General features: G+C 39.5%; 2 protein-coding genes across 2 annotated transcripts; both read left to right on the top strand.

The window, feature by feature from the left end:
• The first annotated feature begins 941 nt into the window (after nt 1-941).
• Nucleotides 942-4970, top strand: znf408 (zinc finger protein 408). The gene is made up of 5 exons (XM_056233871.1): nt 942-1071; nt 1808-2019; nt 2273-2337; nt 2845-3095; nt 3187-4970. Coding segments are annotated over exons 1-5 (2313 nt in total). The 5' UTR covers nt 942-1070.
• An 815-nt stretch (nt 4971-5785) lies between these two features.
• On the top strand, nt 5786-11909 carry f2 (coagulation factor II (thrombin)). The gene is made up of 14 exons (XM_056233805.1): nt 5786-5942; nt 6079-6236; nt 6440-6464; nt 6783-6854; nt 7277-7382; nt 7583-7713; nt 8042-8356; nt 8602-8712; nt 8797-8923; nt 9034-9201; nt 9390-9563; nt 11147-11325; nt 11446-11516; nt 11646-11909. The coding sequence occupies exons 1-14, from the start codon at nt 5822-5824 to the stop codon at nt 11799-11801; spliced, it is 1914 nt and encodes a 637-aa protein (XP_056089780.1). The 5' UTR covers nt 5786-5821; the 3' UTR covers nt 11802-11909.
• Nucleotides 11910-12437: the final 528 nt, after the last annotated feature.

The raw sequence follows: 12437 nt of genomic DNA, 5'->3' as shown, positions 1-12437 counted from the left end.
AATGCCCAAATACAAAAGTAGCAAATAGCAAAATAATCTGATAGGAATAGTTTAGTTTCTAGGAGGCTCTAATGGAGTGATAAAGCTGGTTTTTTTGGTATATTATTTGCAAGTAAATGAACGTAGACATTTACAACTTGTTGAATTTAAAACATGTAGAATGATCAAGCAGTAGATCTTATAGTTTGATTTGAGTGTCTGTTTTTCAGTGTTTTGCGTTTGTATTGACACTGTAGGCAAACCAGCGTGGAAACATTCAAAACACCATATTAAAATATATCACAATATTGGTAAATCAGAAAACAATAGATGGTCTTTTAGCTTTAAACTATACTTGTCCCTTTCTTTTCATCCCCAAAACGTCCACAAGAACAATTTGTCTGTAGTAGCCTACCTTCACCTTGTAGGCTACTCCTCTCTCCCGCCTGAAGGGAAGGCATGTAAATTAGAGATGTGTCTCTAGCGCCACCGTGTGCTAGAAAGTTTGTCTGCTTAATGATTAAAACATAAAAAAATAAAAAATAAATCTCAGAAAAATATCATACACACAACTACCACATTCACAACCAGGAAATATCTCAAACGAAAACAAAGGTCATGTTTAATGTTTAATAAATAATTGATATTAATACACAGCCAATCATATAGTAACATTTATGCACGTCGACTATCAGGAACAGTATTCATGAAGAATTAAAAATTAATTTGATCTTCTCCTAATTCTATAGTTAAAATCACTGATCTAGAATGGCAGTGGTTAAAATACATAAAGGACACAGACACTTTGCCAACATGTGTTAAATTCCTTTATATTATAGTCATGAATATCTTCTTTAACATACACAGAAATTATCTTATTGACATACATTCAAAACAAAACGAACATTCAGCTTTATTTGGAGAGGGCGAGTGCACTGCAGCGGTAGTTGTTTCTAGAGGGAACCGTTTCTCTGTAACAGCAAGCTACCTGACTTCCGGTCGATGCACCGTTGGCTGGAGAACGATAATTTTCCCGGAGTTTTTGGGTGGATAAACAAGACCCTCGAGTGGGCAGAGGAAATATAGTCCTGAGTTGGTTGAAAACTTGTTCTCAACCTCATTCTTATGTTTGCAGATTCGACCAGTTATCTATTCGATGAACGCTGGGTTTGAGTACAACCTGCATCTATAAAGACGCTTTATACATACACAGCAAAAACAAAACAAACTAAACGTATTTTCTGAAGATCTATAGGAAATTGCTGTTTACTCCATAACGTGTTTGTCATCAGCTAGCTCTGCTCTCCATAATACTTTCTAGATTTCAAACTGCATATTGCTTTATAGACTTACTAACAGGAAAACTAAAGTCTTGAATTTACCATTTTTTTAATGAAAATTGTGCATTTTCAAATTAAGGACTGCATTTATTCGAATCGCAACAAGCATTCATTTGTATTCCGAGCATTAATTCGTATTGCATCTAACCAACCATGCAATTCACAGTACAAAAATCACCAATAGTTGCAACCATTATTGTTATTACTGTAAAACCAGAGTAAATTATAAGGGACTCTCCTTAAAACAGTGTTAGACATATTTATCTTTTATGGGTCTGAAAAACAATAATATAAGGAAAGACAATAGAAAGAAAAATAGAGTTAACATAATGAAAAAGATATGTAAATGCACAACCAAATAACAATTATTGTAATTATTATGTTTTGTAAGTGCTGTCCATTCACCCTTGCATGTCACTACAGCTTTCAAAATGTAAGCATGAGAGTACTATCTTGTCTTATTGTGGTGTTTGTTATTTTTGATCTAGTGGCAACAGACTTTTGGAGGGATAAAGGCTCTGGGAACATGAGAGACTCCATCCACAGTGTGCTGAGATCAATACCGCGAGGGCTCACCCTGGGTCCTTCTCTGGCTGAAGATGGACAGTTGGGTCTGTGGTGTGTTGGGCGAGTGCTAGAGAAAGGCACTCTGCTAGGTCTGGAGGAACCTGACAAAATAATCAGGAAGGAAAAAGAGGAGGTATGCATACCACTGTGTTTTTAAATTTCATTTTGAACCATACAGCTGACAGGTTTGTTTGTTTAGCACCACTACAGCAAATGTGCTTCAAGACATTAGCAGCATTTACTTAATTTTCTTCTCACCTGATATTGCACAAATGTTTTTAGAAGCATTACTATGTTCAAATGGGACTACAGAAGCAGTTTTAAATAAGATGTTGCTGTGATAAGTAATAGCTATAAGTAAGTAAGTATGTGTTCTTATTCTCCAGGGATTGCAAAATACATGCCAAAATGTGTTCAAAAGAGAAATCTCTGAGGAAATGTACTGGATGAGGTAAGTTTATCCAGAATAGACCTGTCACTATCTTGAATTTTGTGCAGATGATTAATTCTGTTTTGTTCATGCATTAATGTGTGTGTGTATATATATATATATATATATATATACACTGTATATATATATTTTTACTTGAAATAGTATATAATATAGTAATGAACATTATAATAAAATAGGCCCACATGATTTACTTTAAAGATGTGAAATTTATATAATATAATATGATATAATAAAGATATTATAAAGTGCAGTCTGAAATTAAACCGACAAACCTTCATTTTGCATGAGGGAAGAGTTTGACTATTTGACTATGGCAAAATGTGGTTGAAATTTAAACTGCTTAATTGCGGTTATATTCAATAAATGCGATTAGATAGAATAACCGCGATTAATCAATTATCGCAATAGGCCTAAGCCAGAATTAATTAATTATTATATTTAGTACAATTACTAACTTGCATATCAATACATTATATAATCAGACTTGTTTAACTGCCTCCACAGGTTTGCCTGCAGCACTCAGAGTGAGGAAGAGAGCAATGTCAGTGTACTTGAGGTGGATGGAAGATTGGGCCTCAGGGTCTGTCGGGACATTCAGCCAGGAACAGAACTGCTCCTCTTGGAAGATCAACAAGAAGCCTCTTTTGAAGAAGAGGTTCTGCAAGTAAAAGCCTGTGAAAACAGTAGTAGACCAAACAGAGATCAAGATGAAGCTCTAGAGGCCATCACTGTAGATCACCGCTCTGTCTGTTCATGTAAGTTTATACCTGATATTTGTGCTGTGTAAGAGGTCCATGATATAATGTTATGCTTTTGAAAATGTGTGAAACTTTTGTCTTCTAACAGATCCTGCCCCACAAGAGAATACAAAACTTCCTATCAAGACGAAAAGTCTTGTGCAGGACTCTAGAGCCTGTAAATCCAGTGTCCTGGAGCAGAATGGGGTGGATGAGGCACACGGGGAGAGTGAAGCTGAGCAGATCGATGAGCGTCCTGCAAGAGAAGAGATTCAGAGTGTCAGTGTGAATACATCACAAGCCCAGAGTTCATCAGAACTTCTGAAGCCAGAGAGAAGCCTAAGAGCCAGCTCTCGCCTTGCCGCTAAACCTCGAAAAGTGCACTCGTCAGCCAACCGTATCTGCAAACGACAAGATCCAATGAACAGGTCAGACCTAAGCAGCAAGAAAAAGCTCTTGAAAAACAAAGACAACACAATGCAGACGTTGTATATTAATGAGGATTCCAGCATGGAGCAAAATGAGCAGGATTTTCCTCACTTTATTATCCGAGAGAGGAAGTACAAATGTTCCGAGTGTGACAAGAGCTTCTTTCAGCTGTGCCATCTCAAGAAACACAAATTCACACATCAAAATCAAAAGCCGTACATGTGCACAGAGTGTGGTAAACCATACAGTTCACAGGAGAGCTTCCAAGCCCACCTGCTAATGCATCGCGGTCAGAGGCCGTTTCAATGCCAGCACTGTGACAAAAGCTATGGCTTAAAACGGGACCTCAAGGAGCACCAGGTTCTCCACTCAGGCGAGAAACCGTTCATCTGTGACATCTGTGGAAAAGCTTTTGCTCGCCGGCCCTCGCTACGCGTTCACAGAGAAGTCCATCGGACAAAAGAGCCAGACTACCAAGCTCCCAAGGTCAAGTGTCCAGAGTGCAGTAAAGAACTGGCCAATTCTGGCTCTTTGAGGAACCACATGCGTCTGCACACCGGAGAACGGCCGTACATCTGCCAGCACTGTGACAAGAGCTTTCGCCAACGTGGCAATCTGCTGGGACACATGCGCATCCACACCGGAGAGAAACCCTACAAGTGCGACCACTGCGACCTGCGTTTTTCTCAAGTTCCTGAGCTGCGCCGGCACCTGATTTCACACACGGGTGAGGTGTATCTGTGTCCTGTCTGTGGTAAGGCTTTACGGGACCCTCACACGTTGCGGGCCCATGAACGACTGCACACAGGAGACAGACCCTATAAATGTGAACAGTGTGGGAAAGGGTACACGATGGCAACCAAACTCCGGCGCCACCTAAAGTCTCACCTGGAAGAGAAGACACATGTTTGCCAGGTGTGCGGAGCCAAATACACAATGATGCAGAGTCTACAGCGGCATCTGCAGTCGCACAAACATCACCCAGACTCTGGTCACGCATTGCCGACACGAGGTCGACCCAAAAGGACAGGCCAGAAAGCAGAGGGTGAGCCAGGTAGGACTGACTGCAGCAGTTTGGAAGAGATGGTTGCGTACGTTCAAGCCTCAGAGGACTTCGCTATGGTGTCTCACCCAGAAGGTGCCATTTTGGGCTCTGGTGCGTACCACCATGGCACAATTGTTTTGGAAAAAGGAGCGGAGAAGGGGGTTGAACGTATTGAGCTCAGTGAGAATATCATTGAGATTATTGTCTCCGATGATAATACCAAGTGTATAGTAGTGCAAGAACAGCCTTCTAAGTGTATAGAGATTCAGGAACAGGAAGCTAATGCTGAATGCATAGTTGCCAATAGTGACTGTATTGTAGTTCCAGCACAGGATGCTAATAGTTGTTTGGTCATATTACAAGGGCAGGATGGTCTAAGTTCTGTGGCAGAGACTGTAGAAATAGAGACAGGGCTGTGACACTAAAGTGTTTCGTTTTCAAACATAAACTTTTCACATTATGTCTCACACCAAAGAAAAAACAACCGTTGTGAAATAAATGTATAAGCTATGTTGAATTTATGTCTTGCTGTTCTTTGATTCTTAGATGGGTTTGCTGCATGTATCAGTAAATATTGACTCCTGTGCGCAGTCGACCTTGTTTCATCACTGTTTATTCAGACATTGTACAAGTTTATCAGCAAAACACAGCTGTGTTGGGAAATGAGCTAATACAAGAGGAAATTCAATTATATACCTGTATCTGTTACGTTGCAAATTATCACATCTTTCACACGTCAACTGTTAAAGTAAAATACCATGTATGTACTTTTTATATAAATACATAATGATTATTATTAGAGGAAACGATAAGTGGTAGATACCCAGTAGATAAGAGCTAATGGAGCTCTTCAGCTACATAAAGAGGGTCATAATTTCAAGATGAAAGCTAATTCTTTCGATTAGTAACAAAGATGTATCTACTCTTAAATAACAAAATATGGAGGAGCACTGTGTAAAATATTTAATCTAGTTTTTTTGTTTTGTTATAATATAAATATTAGAATTTGTATAATATCTCCTCACAGTTGAATTCGCATAGCTTTTGAGATATGAAGTTATCTTGTTTTCATTAAATATGTCTGATTCATGTTCCTGAGAAAGCAAAGAATGTTCCACGTTGATATAAGAGATCTGATACAGAAGAGATAGGCTCTTTTTGTGAAAAGAGTTCAGACACTTTGTTCTCTTTGAACTCTGGTAGTTCAATATTAACTTGGTGACTCCAGTAACTGCAGCTCTGGGCTTGAGTGGGTGAGAGATTTGATGAGATGCTCCAAGTTTTTTCAGGATTACAGACTCAGTCATCCCCAAGAATGGGAGCGAAACCAGCGCCTCTCCTTCTCTTCCTGCTTCTCGGACAAGTTCTCCAGCTCACGTTGTGTAATAACGGTAGGAATTTACTGAGATTTCTCTGCCTTTTGACTAATTAGGCCATAACAAACTAAGAACAAATTTTTTCTAAGATAATACATATTATAGTATGTGAGCCTAGATGTTTTGAGAAATTTTGGCTTTTGTGCTTCAGTGTTCATTGACAGTAAGGAAGCCTCTCAGATCATTCGGGCAAAGAGGGCTAACGGCAGATTTGAGGAGATTAAACCGGGTAATCTGGAGAGAGAGTGTGTGGAAGAGATTTGTGACCATGAGGAAGCTCGAGAAGTGTTTGAGAGAGTTGATAAAACGGTGAGAAATGCACTTTGTGTTTAGACACATAAGCCCCAATTGAAACATATGGAAATATTTAAGTCTATCAGTGGATTTAAAAAAAAAAAATCTATATATAAGTATACAACGTATATCTTTATGAGATTACTGCCATTTGAAGTGTGGTATAAATCCTTTTATCTAGTATTTTATGTTTATTAATTTCTTCCATTTTCCCACAGGAAATTTTTTGGGCGAAATATTTGGGTAAGAATATATATCACTTTACAAAGGTTTCAGTGTAAACAGTGACAACATTTTGTGTAAACAGTTTCTATTGAACCAGGGACAAAGGGCATTTTCACTGGCCTTTCCCTGCTCAATATACAAATTAAAATGAGTGTATTGGTATCAGGGTTGCCCAACAGCCAATTAAACTAGCCCAAATACCAAAACTCAAACTAAGGCACTCCCATAACTAAAATCTGTGGCAGTTTAAAAGTAGCCCAATTCCACAGAAAAAAATGCCAACCTGGGAACTCTGTTAGATGTTATATATTTCACTTTTTTATCTTTTTTTCACAGGCTGTGAGGGAACAAAATTATCCAGAACACCAGCAAATATCAGCAGTTTGAGAGCATGTGTGAAAACAGAAGGTAAGGGTGATACATACTTATTCACCCAACACAAAGACTTGTACCCAACACTCATAACACAAAGACATTTTTTGGTAAAAGCTAGTGACTTATCATAACCCTATTAATTAATGGATGTTTGATTGACAGTGTTATTTTTGTGTCATTGTTCTAGTTTTTACTAATATTTTGAATTAGTATATATATATATATATTCATTTTTAAAGTATGTCTAAATGGTTTTTATGAATTTTAATTTCAGTTTTAGTTATTTTAGTACATCAAGTTAAACAATAAAAATGAGAAGTGTTTCCTTGGCAAGTAGCTGAAATAAAATGTTTACTTTTTTATTTTCAGTTAATGTTAATTTTACTTCAAGTAAGAAAATGTTTGTATGTTTTTAGTTTTAGTGTTAGTTTTAACTATAATTTCCCTGTTGACAGGAGACTGTTTCGTTGATGTTGGTGAAAACTACGCTGGTAGAGTATCTGTCACCAAGTCTGGAAGGTCATGCCAGTACTGGAAAAGCAACTTCCCCCACAGGATTCAGTATGTACTTCTGCACTCTTTGTTGACAGCAGCTGTCATCTCTCAGGATTGGCAAAACCATTTTATGTTGATTGTTTATAAAACACAAATTATTTCAGTATGGAAGAGGCTGTTTTGTTTTCATGTATTGAGCTTTACATGCCTCTAGTGATGTTGCAGCAGCTCTTTTGTCTTATGACCTACTTGTTTCCCATTTTTAGCGAATTTAATGTGACACAGCTGAAGCTACCGGAGAACTTTTGCAGAAACCCAGATAGGAGCAGTGAAGGGCCTTGGTGTTTTACAAGAGACCCGACGGTCAGAAGGGAGTCCTGCAGCTTGCCAAAATGCGGTAGAGAAAATCACTGAAATCTTACTGCAAAATGTCCTGTGGTGTAATAACTAACGCTTTGCACTGTCAACCAGAATGTTGAGCCATCACCGCTGTGTCGTTGAACCAGGTTGCTCAGGAGAAACTATCGCTATAATAATAAGTGTGCTTGACCTGCTAAATGACTACTGATTTACTAAAAAACATATTACCATATCTGATAGCACCTATTTGTGCCCTGTTTATTGCACATTTTATGCTTGAGCATGAATAAAAAAAAGGTTTCATTCATTCCATCATCAAGTTATGCTAGTCCACCAGACTGATCATCTCACTCTCTCCTCCTCAGGCGAGACTGTTGTTCTCCCTCCTCCGCCACCTCCTACTGTGAAACCTGAAGAGCGTTATGTCAAGAGTAAATGCCTGGCTGGAAATGGGGAGACCTACACAGGGGATTTGTCTGTGTCTATGGGGGGACGCACCTGCGTGCAATGGAGTGCACCAGAAGTGCAAGCCTTGATTAAAGGAAAAGAGTTTCTGCCTCAAGTTCAGCTAGTAAAGAACCACTGCAGAAACCCAGATGGAGATATGGAGGGTCCGTGGTGCTACGTAAAGGAAGCGGGCGGAAACATTACCATTGATTACTGTGACTTAGAGATGTGTGGTGAGTGAGCAGAACTACCTTCTACAAACACTTACACGATAACAACTAGAAATATTAATTTCTTCCCTTGAACTTTAGACCTTGATTGAAAGTAACATCTGGACCAGAGTCTTTAAATTAGGATTAAGGGTCATCATTTTAATAAAGCCGCTTTTTCATTGTTAAGGCTAAGTGCATTATACATGAATCATCACGCCTCTAAGCCCACACTTGAACATCACTCTCTCTTTCTCATTCACTCTCAGATGCCCCTCTGGACAAGTTTGTAGAGGAAGCAGGTGGTCGAGAGAGAACAACTCTTGATGGAAAGAAAAAGGCTTTCTTTAGCCCCCGCAGCTTTGGCAATGGAGAACAAGGTTTGATACTTCACCGTCTGTTTTGCGGTGGTTTGATATCTTGTATAATCAACTGATAATTAATATTAAACTGCCTTTTGTCAGAGTGTGGAGTGCGCCCCTTGTTTGAGAAGATCAGCAAAGACGATAAGAATGAGAAGGAGCTACTGATGTCATACACTGGAAGCAGAATAGTGGGAGGAGAGGAGGCTGAAATGGCCAGTGCTCCATGGTGAATACATCACCACATACGCTGTTTTAGACTTTCAGATATATTGCCGTCATCACTCATGTCGACATCTAATGCTGCATGTTGTATACTGTGTTTGATGTAATTTGCAGGCAGGTGATGTTATATAAGCGTAGTCCTCAGGAGCTGCTGTGTGGAGCCAGTCTGATCAGCGATGAATGGATTCTCACTGCGGCCCACTGCATTCTCTACCCACCGTGGAACAAGAACTTCACCATCAATGATATCATCGTCCGCCTTGGAAAACACTCTCGTACCAAGTGAGCCCTCAAAAAAATTCTATAAAACCTGCATACTTTTTTTCCCAATTGACTGCACCAATACATAAATTGTAAATGTCTACTTGTTAATGCCGAAAAGCTGTGAAATATACACCAAGTAATTTATAAACCTCAGTCTACAGGAAATTAAGCTGTTTTAAACTCTGTCCTGTTTCTCTCCGAGTCAGGTATGAGAGGGGCATTGAAAAGATTGTGGCCATTGATGAAATCATTGTCCACCCTAAATATAACTGGAAGGAAAACCTGAACCGAGACATTGCTCTTCTGCACATGAAGAAGCCTGTAGTCTTTACGAGTGAGATCCACCCTGTCTGTCTGCCCACCAAGAGCATCGCAAAGAAGTAAGTAAAAACAATAGTTGTAATGTAATATATACACTCACCGGCCACTTTATTAGGTACACCTGTCCAACTGCTCGTTAACACTTAATTTCTAAGCAGCCAATCACATGGCGGCAACTCAGTGCATTTAGGCATGTAGACATGGTCAAGACAATCTCCTGCAGTTCAAACCGAGCATCAGTATGGGGAAGAAAGTTGATTTGAGTGACTTTGAACGTGGCATGATTGTTGGTGCCAGAAGGGCTGGTCTGAGTATTTCAGAAACTGCTAATCTACTGGGATTTTCACGCACAACCATCTCTAGGGTTTACAGAGAATGGTCCGAAAAAGAAAAAACATCCAGTGAGCGGCAGTTCTGTGGGCGGAAATGCCTTGTTGATGCCAGAGGTCAGAGGAGAATGGCCAGACTGGTTCGAGCTGATAGAAGGGCAACAGTGACTGAAATAACCACTCGTTACAACCGAGGTATGCAGCAAAGTATTTGTGAAGCCACAACACGCACAACCTTGAGGCGGATGGGCTACAACAGCAGAAGACTCCACCGGGTACCACTCATCTCCACTACAAATAGGAAAAAGAGGCTACAATTTGCAAGAGCTCACCAAAATTGAACAGTTGAAGACTGGAAAAATGTTGCCTGGTCTGATGAGTCTCGATTTCTGTTGAGACATTCAGATGTTAGAGTCAGAATTTGGCGTAAACAGAATGAGAACATGGAACCATCATGCCTTGTTACCACTGTCCAGGCTGGTGGTGGTGGTGTAATGGTGTGGGGGATGTTTTCCTGGCACACTTTAGGCCCCTTAGTGCCAATTGGGCATCGTTTAAATGCCACGGCCTACCTGAGCATTGTTTCTGACCATGTCCATCCCTTTATGGCCACCATGTACCCATCCTCTGATGGCTACTTCCACCATGTCACAAAGCTCTAATCATTTCAAATTGGTTTCTTGAACATGACAATGAGTTCACTGTACTAAAATGGCCTCCACAGTCACCAGATCTCAACCCAATAGAGCATCTTTGGGATGTGGTGGAACGGGAGATTCGCATCATGGATGTGCAGCCGACAAATCTGCGGCAACTGTGTGATGCCATCATGTCAATATGGACCAAACTCCCTGAGGAATGCTTCCAGCACCTTGTTGAATCTATGCCACGAAGAATTGAGGCAGTTCTGAAGGCAAAAGGGGGTCCAACCCGTTACTAGCATGGGGTACCTAATAAAGTGGCCGGTGAGTGTATATATATATATATATATATTTAGCTTCTACTCATCGGTTGTTGATTGGATGGAGGCAGATTGGAATGCAAGTTTAAGCAGACTACATGATTAGAGAAGTCTGATGAATCATCCACAATAAGATCAATAATATGCATTTAGAAAATGCAGATTTTAAAACTTCACACTATAAAGATGCTAACCTCTTGAAAGGGGTCCTTGTATGCATTTGTTCACCTTTTTTGATGGTAAAACTCACTAAAAACATATTTTCTTGGGGAACAACAATGTTTAGAAAATGCATTTCAGCATATATTTAAAATTTACTCATAGCTGTAATTGACAGATTTTCTCTCTGAAGTTTAATGTTTGCAGGTTTCAAGGGCCGTGTAACTGGCTGGGGGAACCTCAGGGAATCATGGACATCAAACCCAAAAAATCTTCCTACAGTGCTGCAACAGATTCACTTGCCCATTGTGGATCAGAGCATCTGTCGCAATTCCACCTCGGTCATCATCACTGACAACATGTTCTGTGCTGGTAATACTCATCATCATATTCTTCATGGTCTTCTTTAGACCCTAGACAGTTCAGGTTCTGAGAATTCGTGAGATGCTTTTGCGCTCAGGTGTCACGGCAAGGTCATCTTTTGTTTTATAGGTTACCTGCCAGATGATACAAAAAGAGGTGACGCTTGTGAGGGAGACAGTGGAGGGCCTTTTGTGATGAAGGTATAATAACGTATATATTCTTCTCTCCTCAAACAAGTTTGATTTACCAATACCGATAAAGGTCTGTTTGCTGGACTCGCACAACTAAACTTTACATCTTGTCCTTTTAAAACCTATTCCTGCCCACAGAGTCCTACAGATAAACGGTGGTATCAGATTGGCATTGTGTCGTGGGGTGAGGGCTGTGATCGTGATGGCAAATATGGATTCTACACACACTTATTCCGTATGCGTCGCTGGATGAAAAAAGTCATTGACAAAACAGGCTCTGCAGATGATGAGTGATCTTCCAACTTGCAACGAGACCTTTGCCACACAAGAAATTAACACTTTGGTCAAATGTGATCAAACCTTCAAATTGATAAATAAATCTGAATTCTTTGTATGTTGATACCAGTGTGTGAGCATGGAGTTTCTTTCTGTGTATTGACAGTGAGAATGGGCTAGCCTCTTCTTTATGAAACAGATGCAATTCTGGTTTTGAGATCAGTTCAATTAAATATCAGGTTCTTGTCACATAAATAAAGGAATGGTGACATGTGACTGATCACAATTATGAGGGTGTAATTACAACACATCAAAGATACTCTTTTTTTCATAGTTCAGTTGTCAAAAGTAGACATTTGAGTTGCCACTGTATTTCATTGAGATGCTTTAATAGACCAAAAATGCTAGCAATTAAAAAAACATTAATGTTACTATACTGCCTGGTCAAAAAAGTTCGCTGTTTGGATTTAAATAGGCAAATACTTAAGGGTCTATAACTGGATCATTATTGCTGTGATTATTATGTTTCTAGCATGTTATATGTTTGGCAACAACCAAAATTTGATGCACCTCTTGATGGAAATAACATCAGAACATTTGTTTCCATCAAGAAGTACATCGATTTTTGGTCAAGATCTTGTATTGACAATGCAA

Source organism: Rhinichthys klamathensis, unplaced genomic scaffold (genome assembly GCF_029890125.1).
Source record: "Rhinichthys klamathensis goyatoka isolate OS25496 unplaced genomic scaffold, OSU_Roscu_1.1 h1tg000378l_1, whole genome shotgun sequence".
In the NCBI taxonomy this organism is placed as follows: domain Eukaryota; kingdom Metazoa; phylum Chordata; class Actinopteri; order Cypriniformes; family Leuciscidae; genus Rhinichthys; species Rhinichthys klamathensis.
Note: the sequence above shows the minus strand (reverse complement) of the source record. Positions and strands in the feature narration are given on the sequence as shown.

Excerpts from the sequence above, each read along its gene's own strand:
- znf408 (XM_056233871.1), top strand. Across the intron at positions 2,338-2,844 it reads GAGGAAATGTACTGGATGAG|GTTTGCCTGCAGCACTCAGA; the intron begins GTAAGTTTATCC and ends CTGCCTCCACAG. Across the intron at positions 3,096-3,186 it reads TCACCGCTCTGTCTGTTCAT|ATCCTGCCCCACAAGAGAAT; the intron begins GTAAGTTTATAC and ends GTCTTCTAACAG.
- f2 (XM_056233805.1), top strand. The coding sequence starts at position 5,822 with ATGCTCCAAGTTTTTTCAGGATTACAGACTCAGTCATCCCCAAGAATG. Across the intron at positions 8,713-8,796 it reads CTTTGGCAATGGAGAACAAG|AGTGTGGAGTGCGCCCCTTG; the intron begins GTTTGATACTTC and ends GCCTTTTGTCAG. Across the intron at positions 8,924-9,033 it reads GAAATGGCCAGTGCTCCATG|GCAGGTGATGTTATATAAGC; the intron begins GTGAATACATCA and ends TGTAATTTGCAG.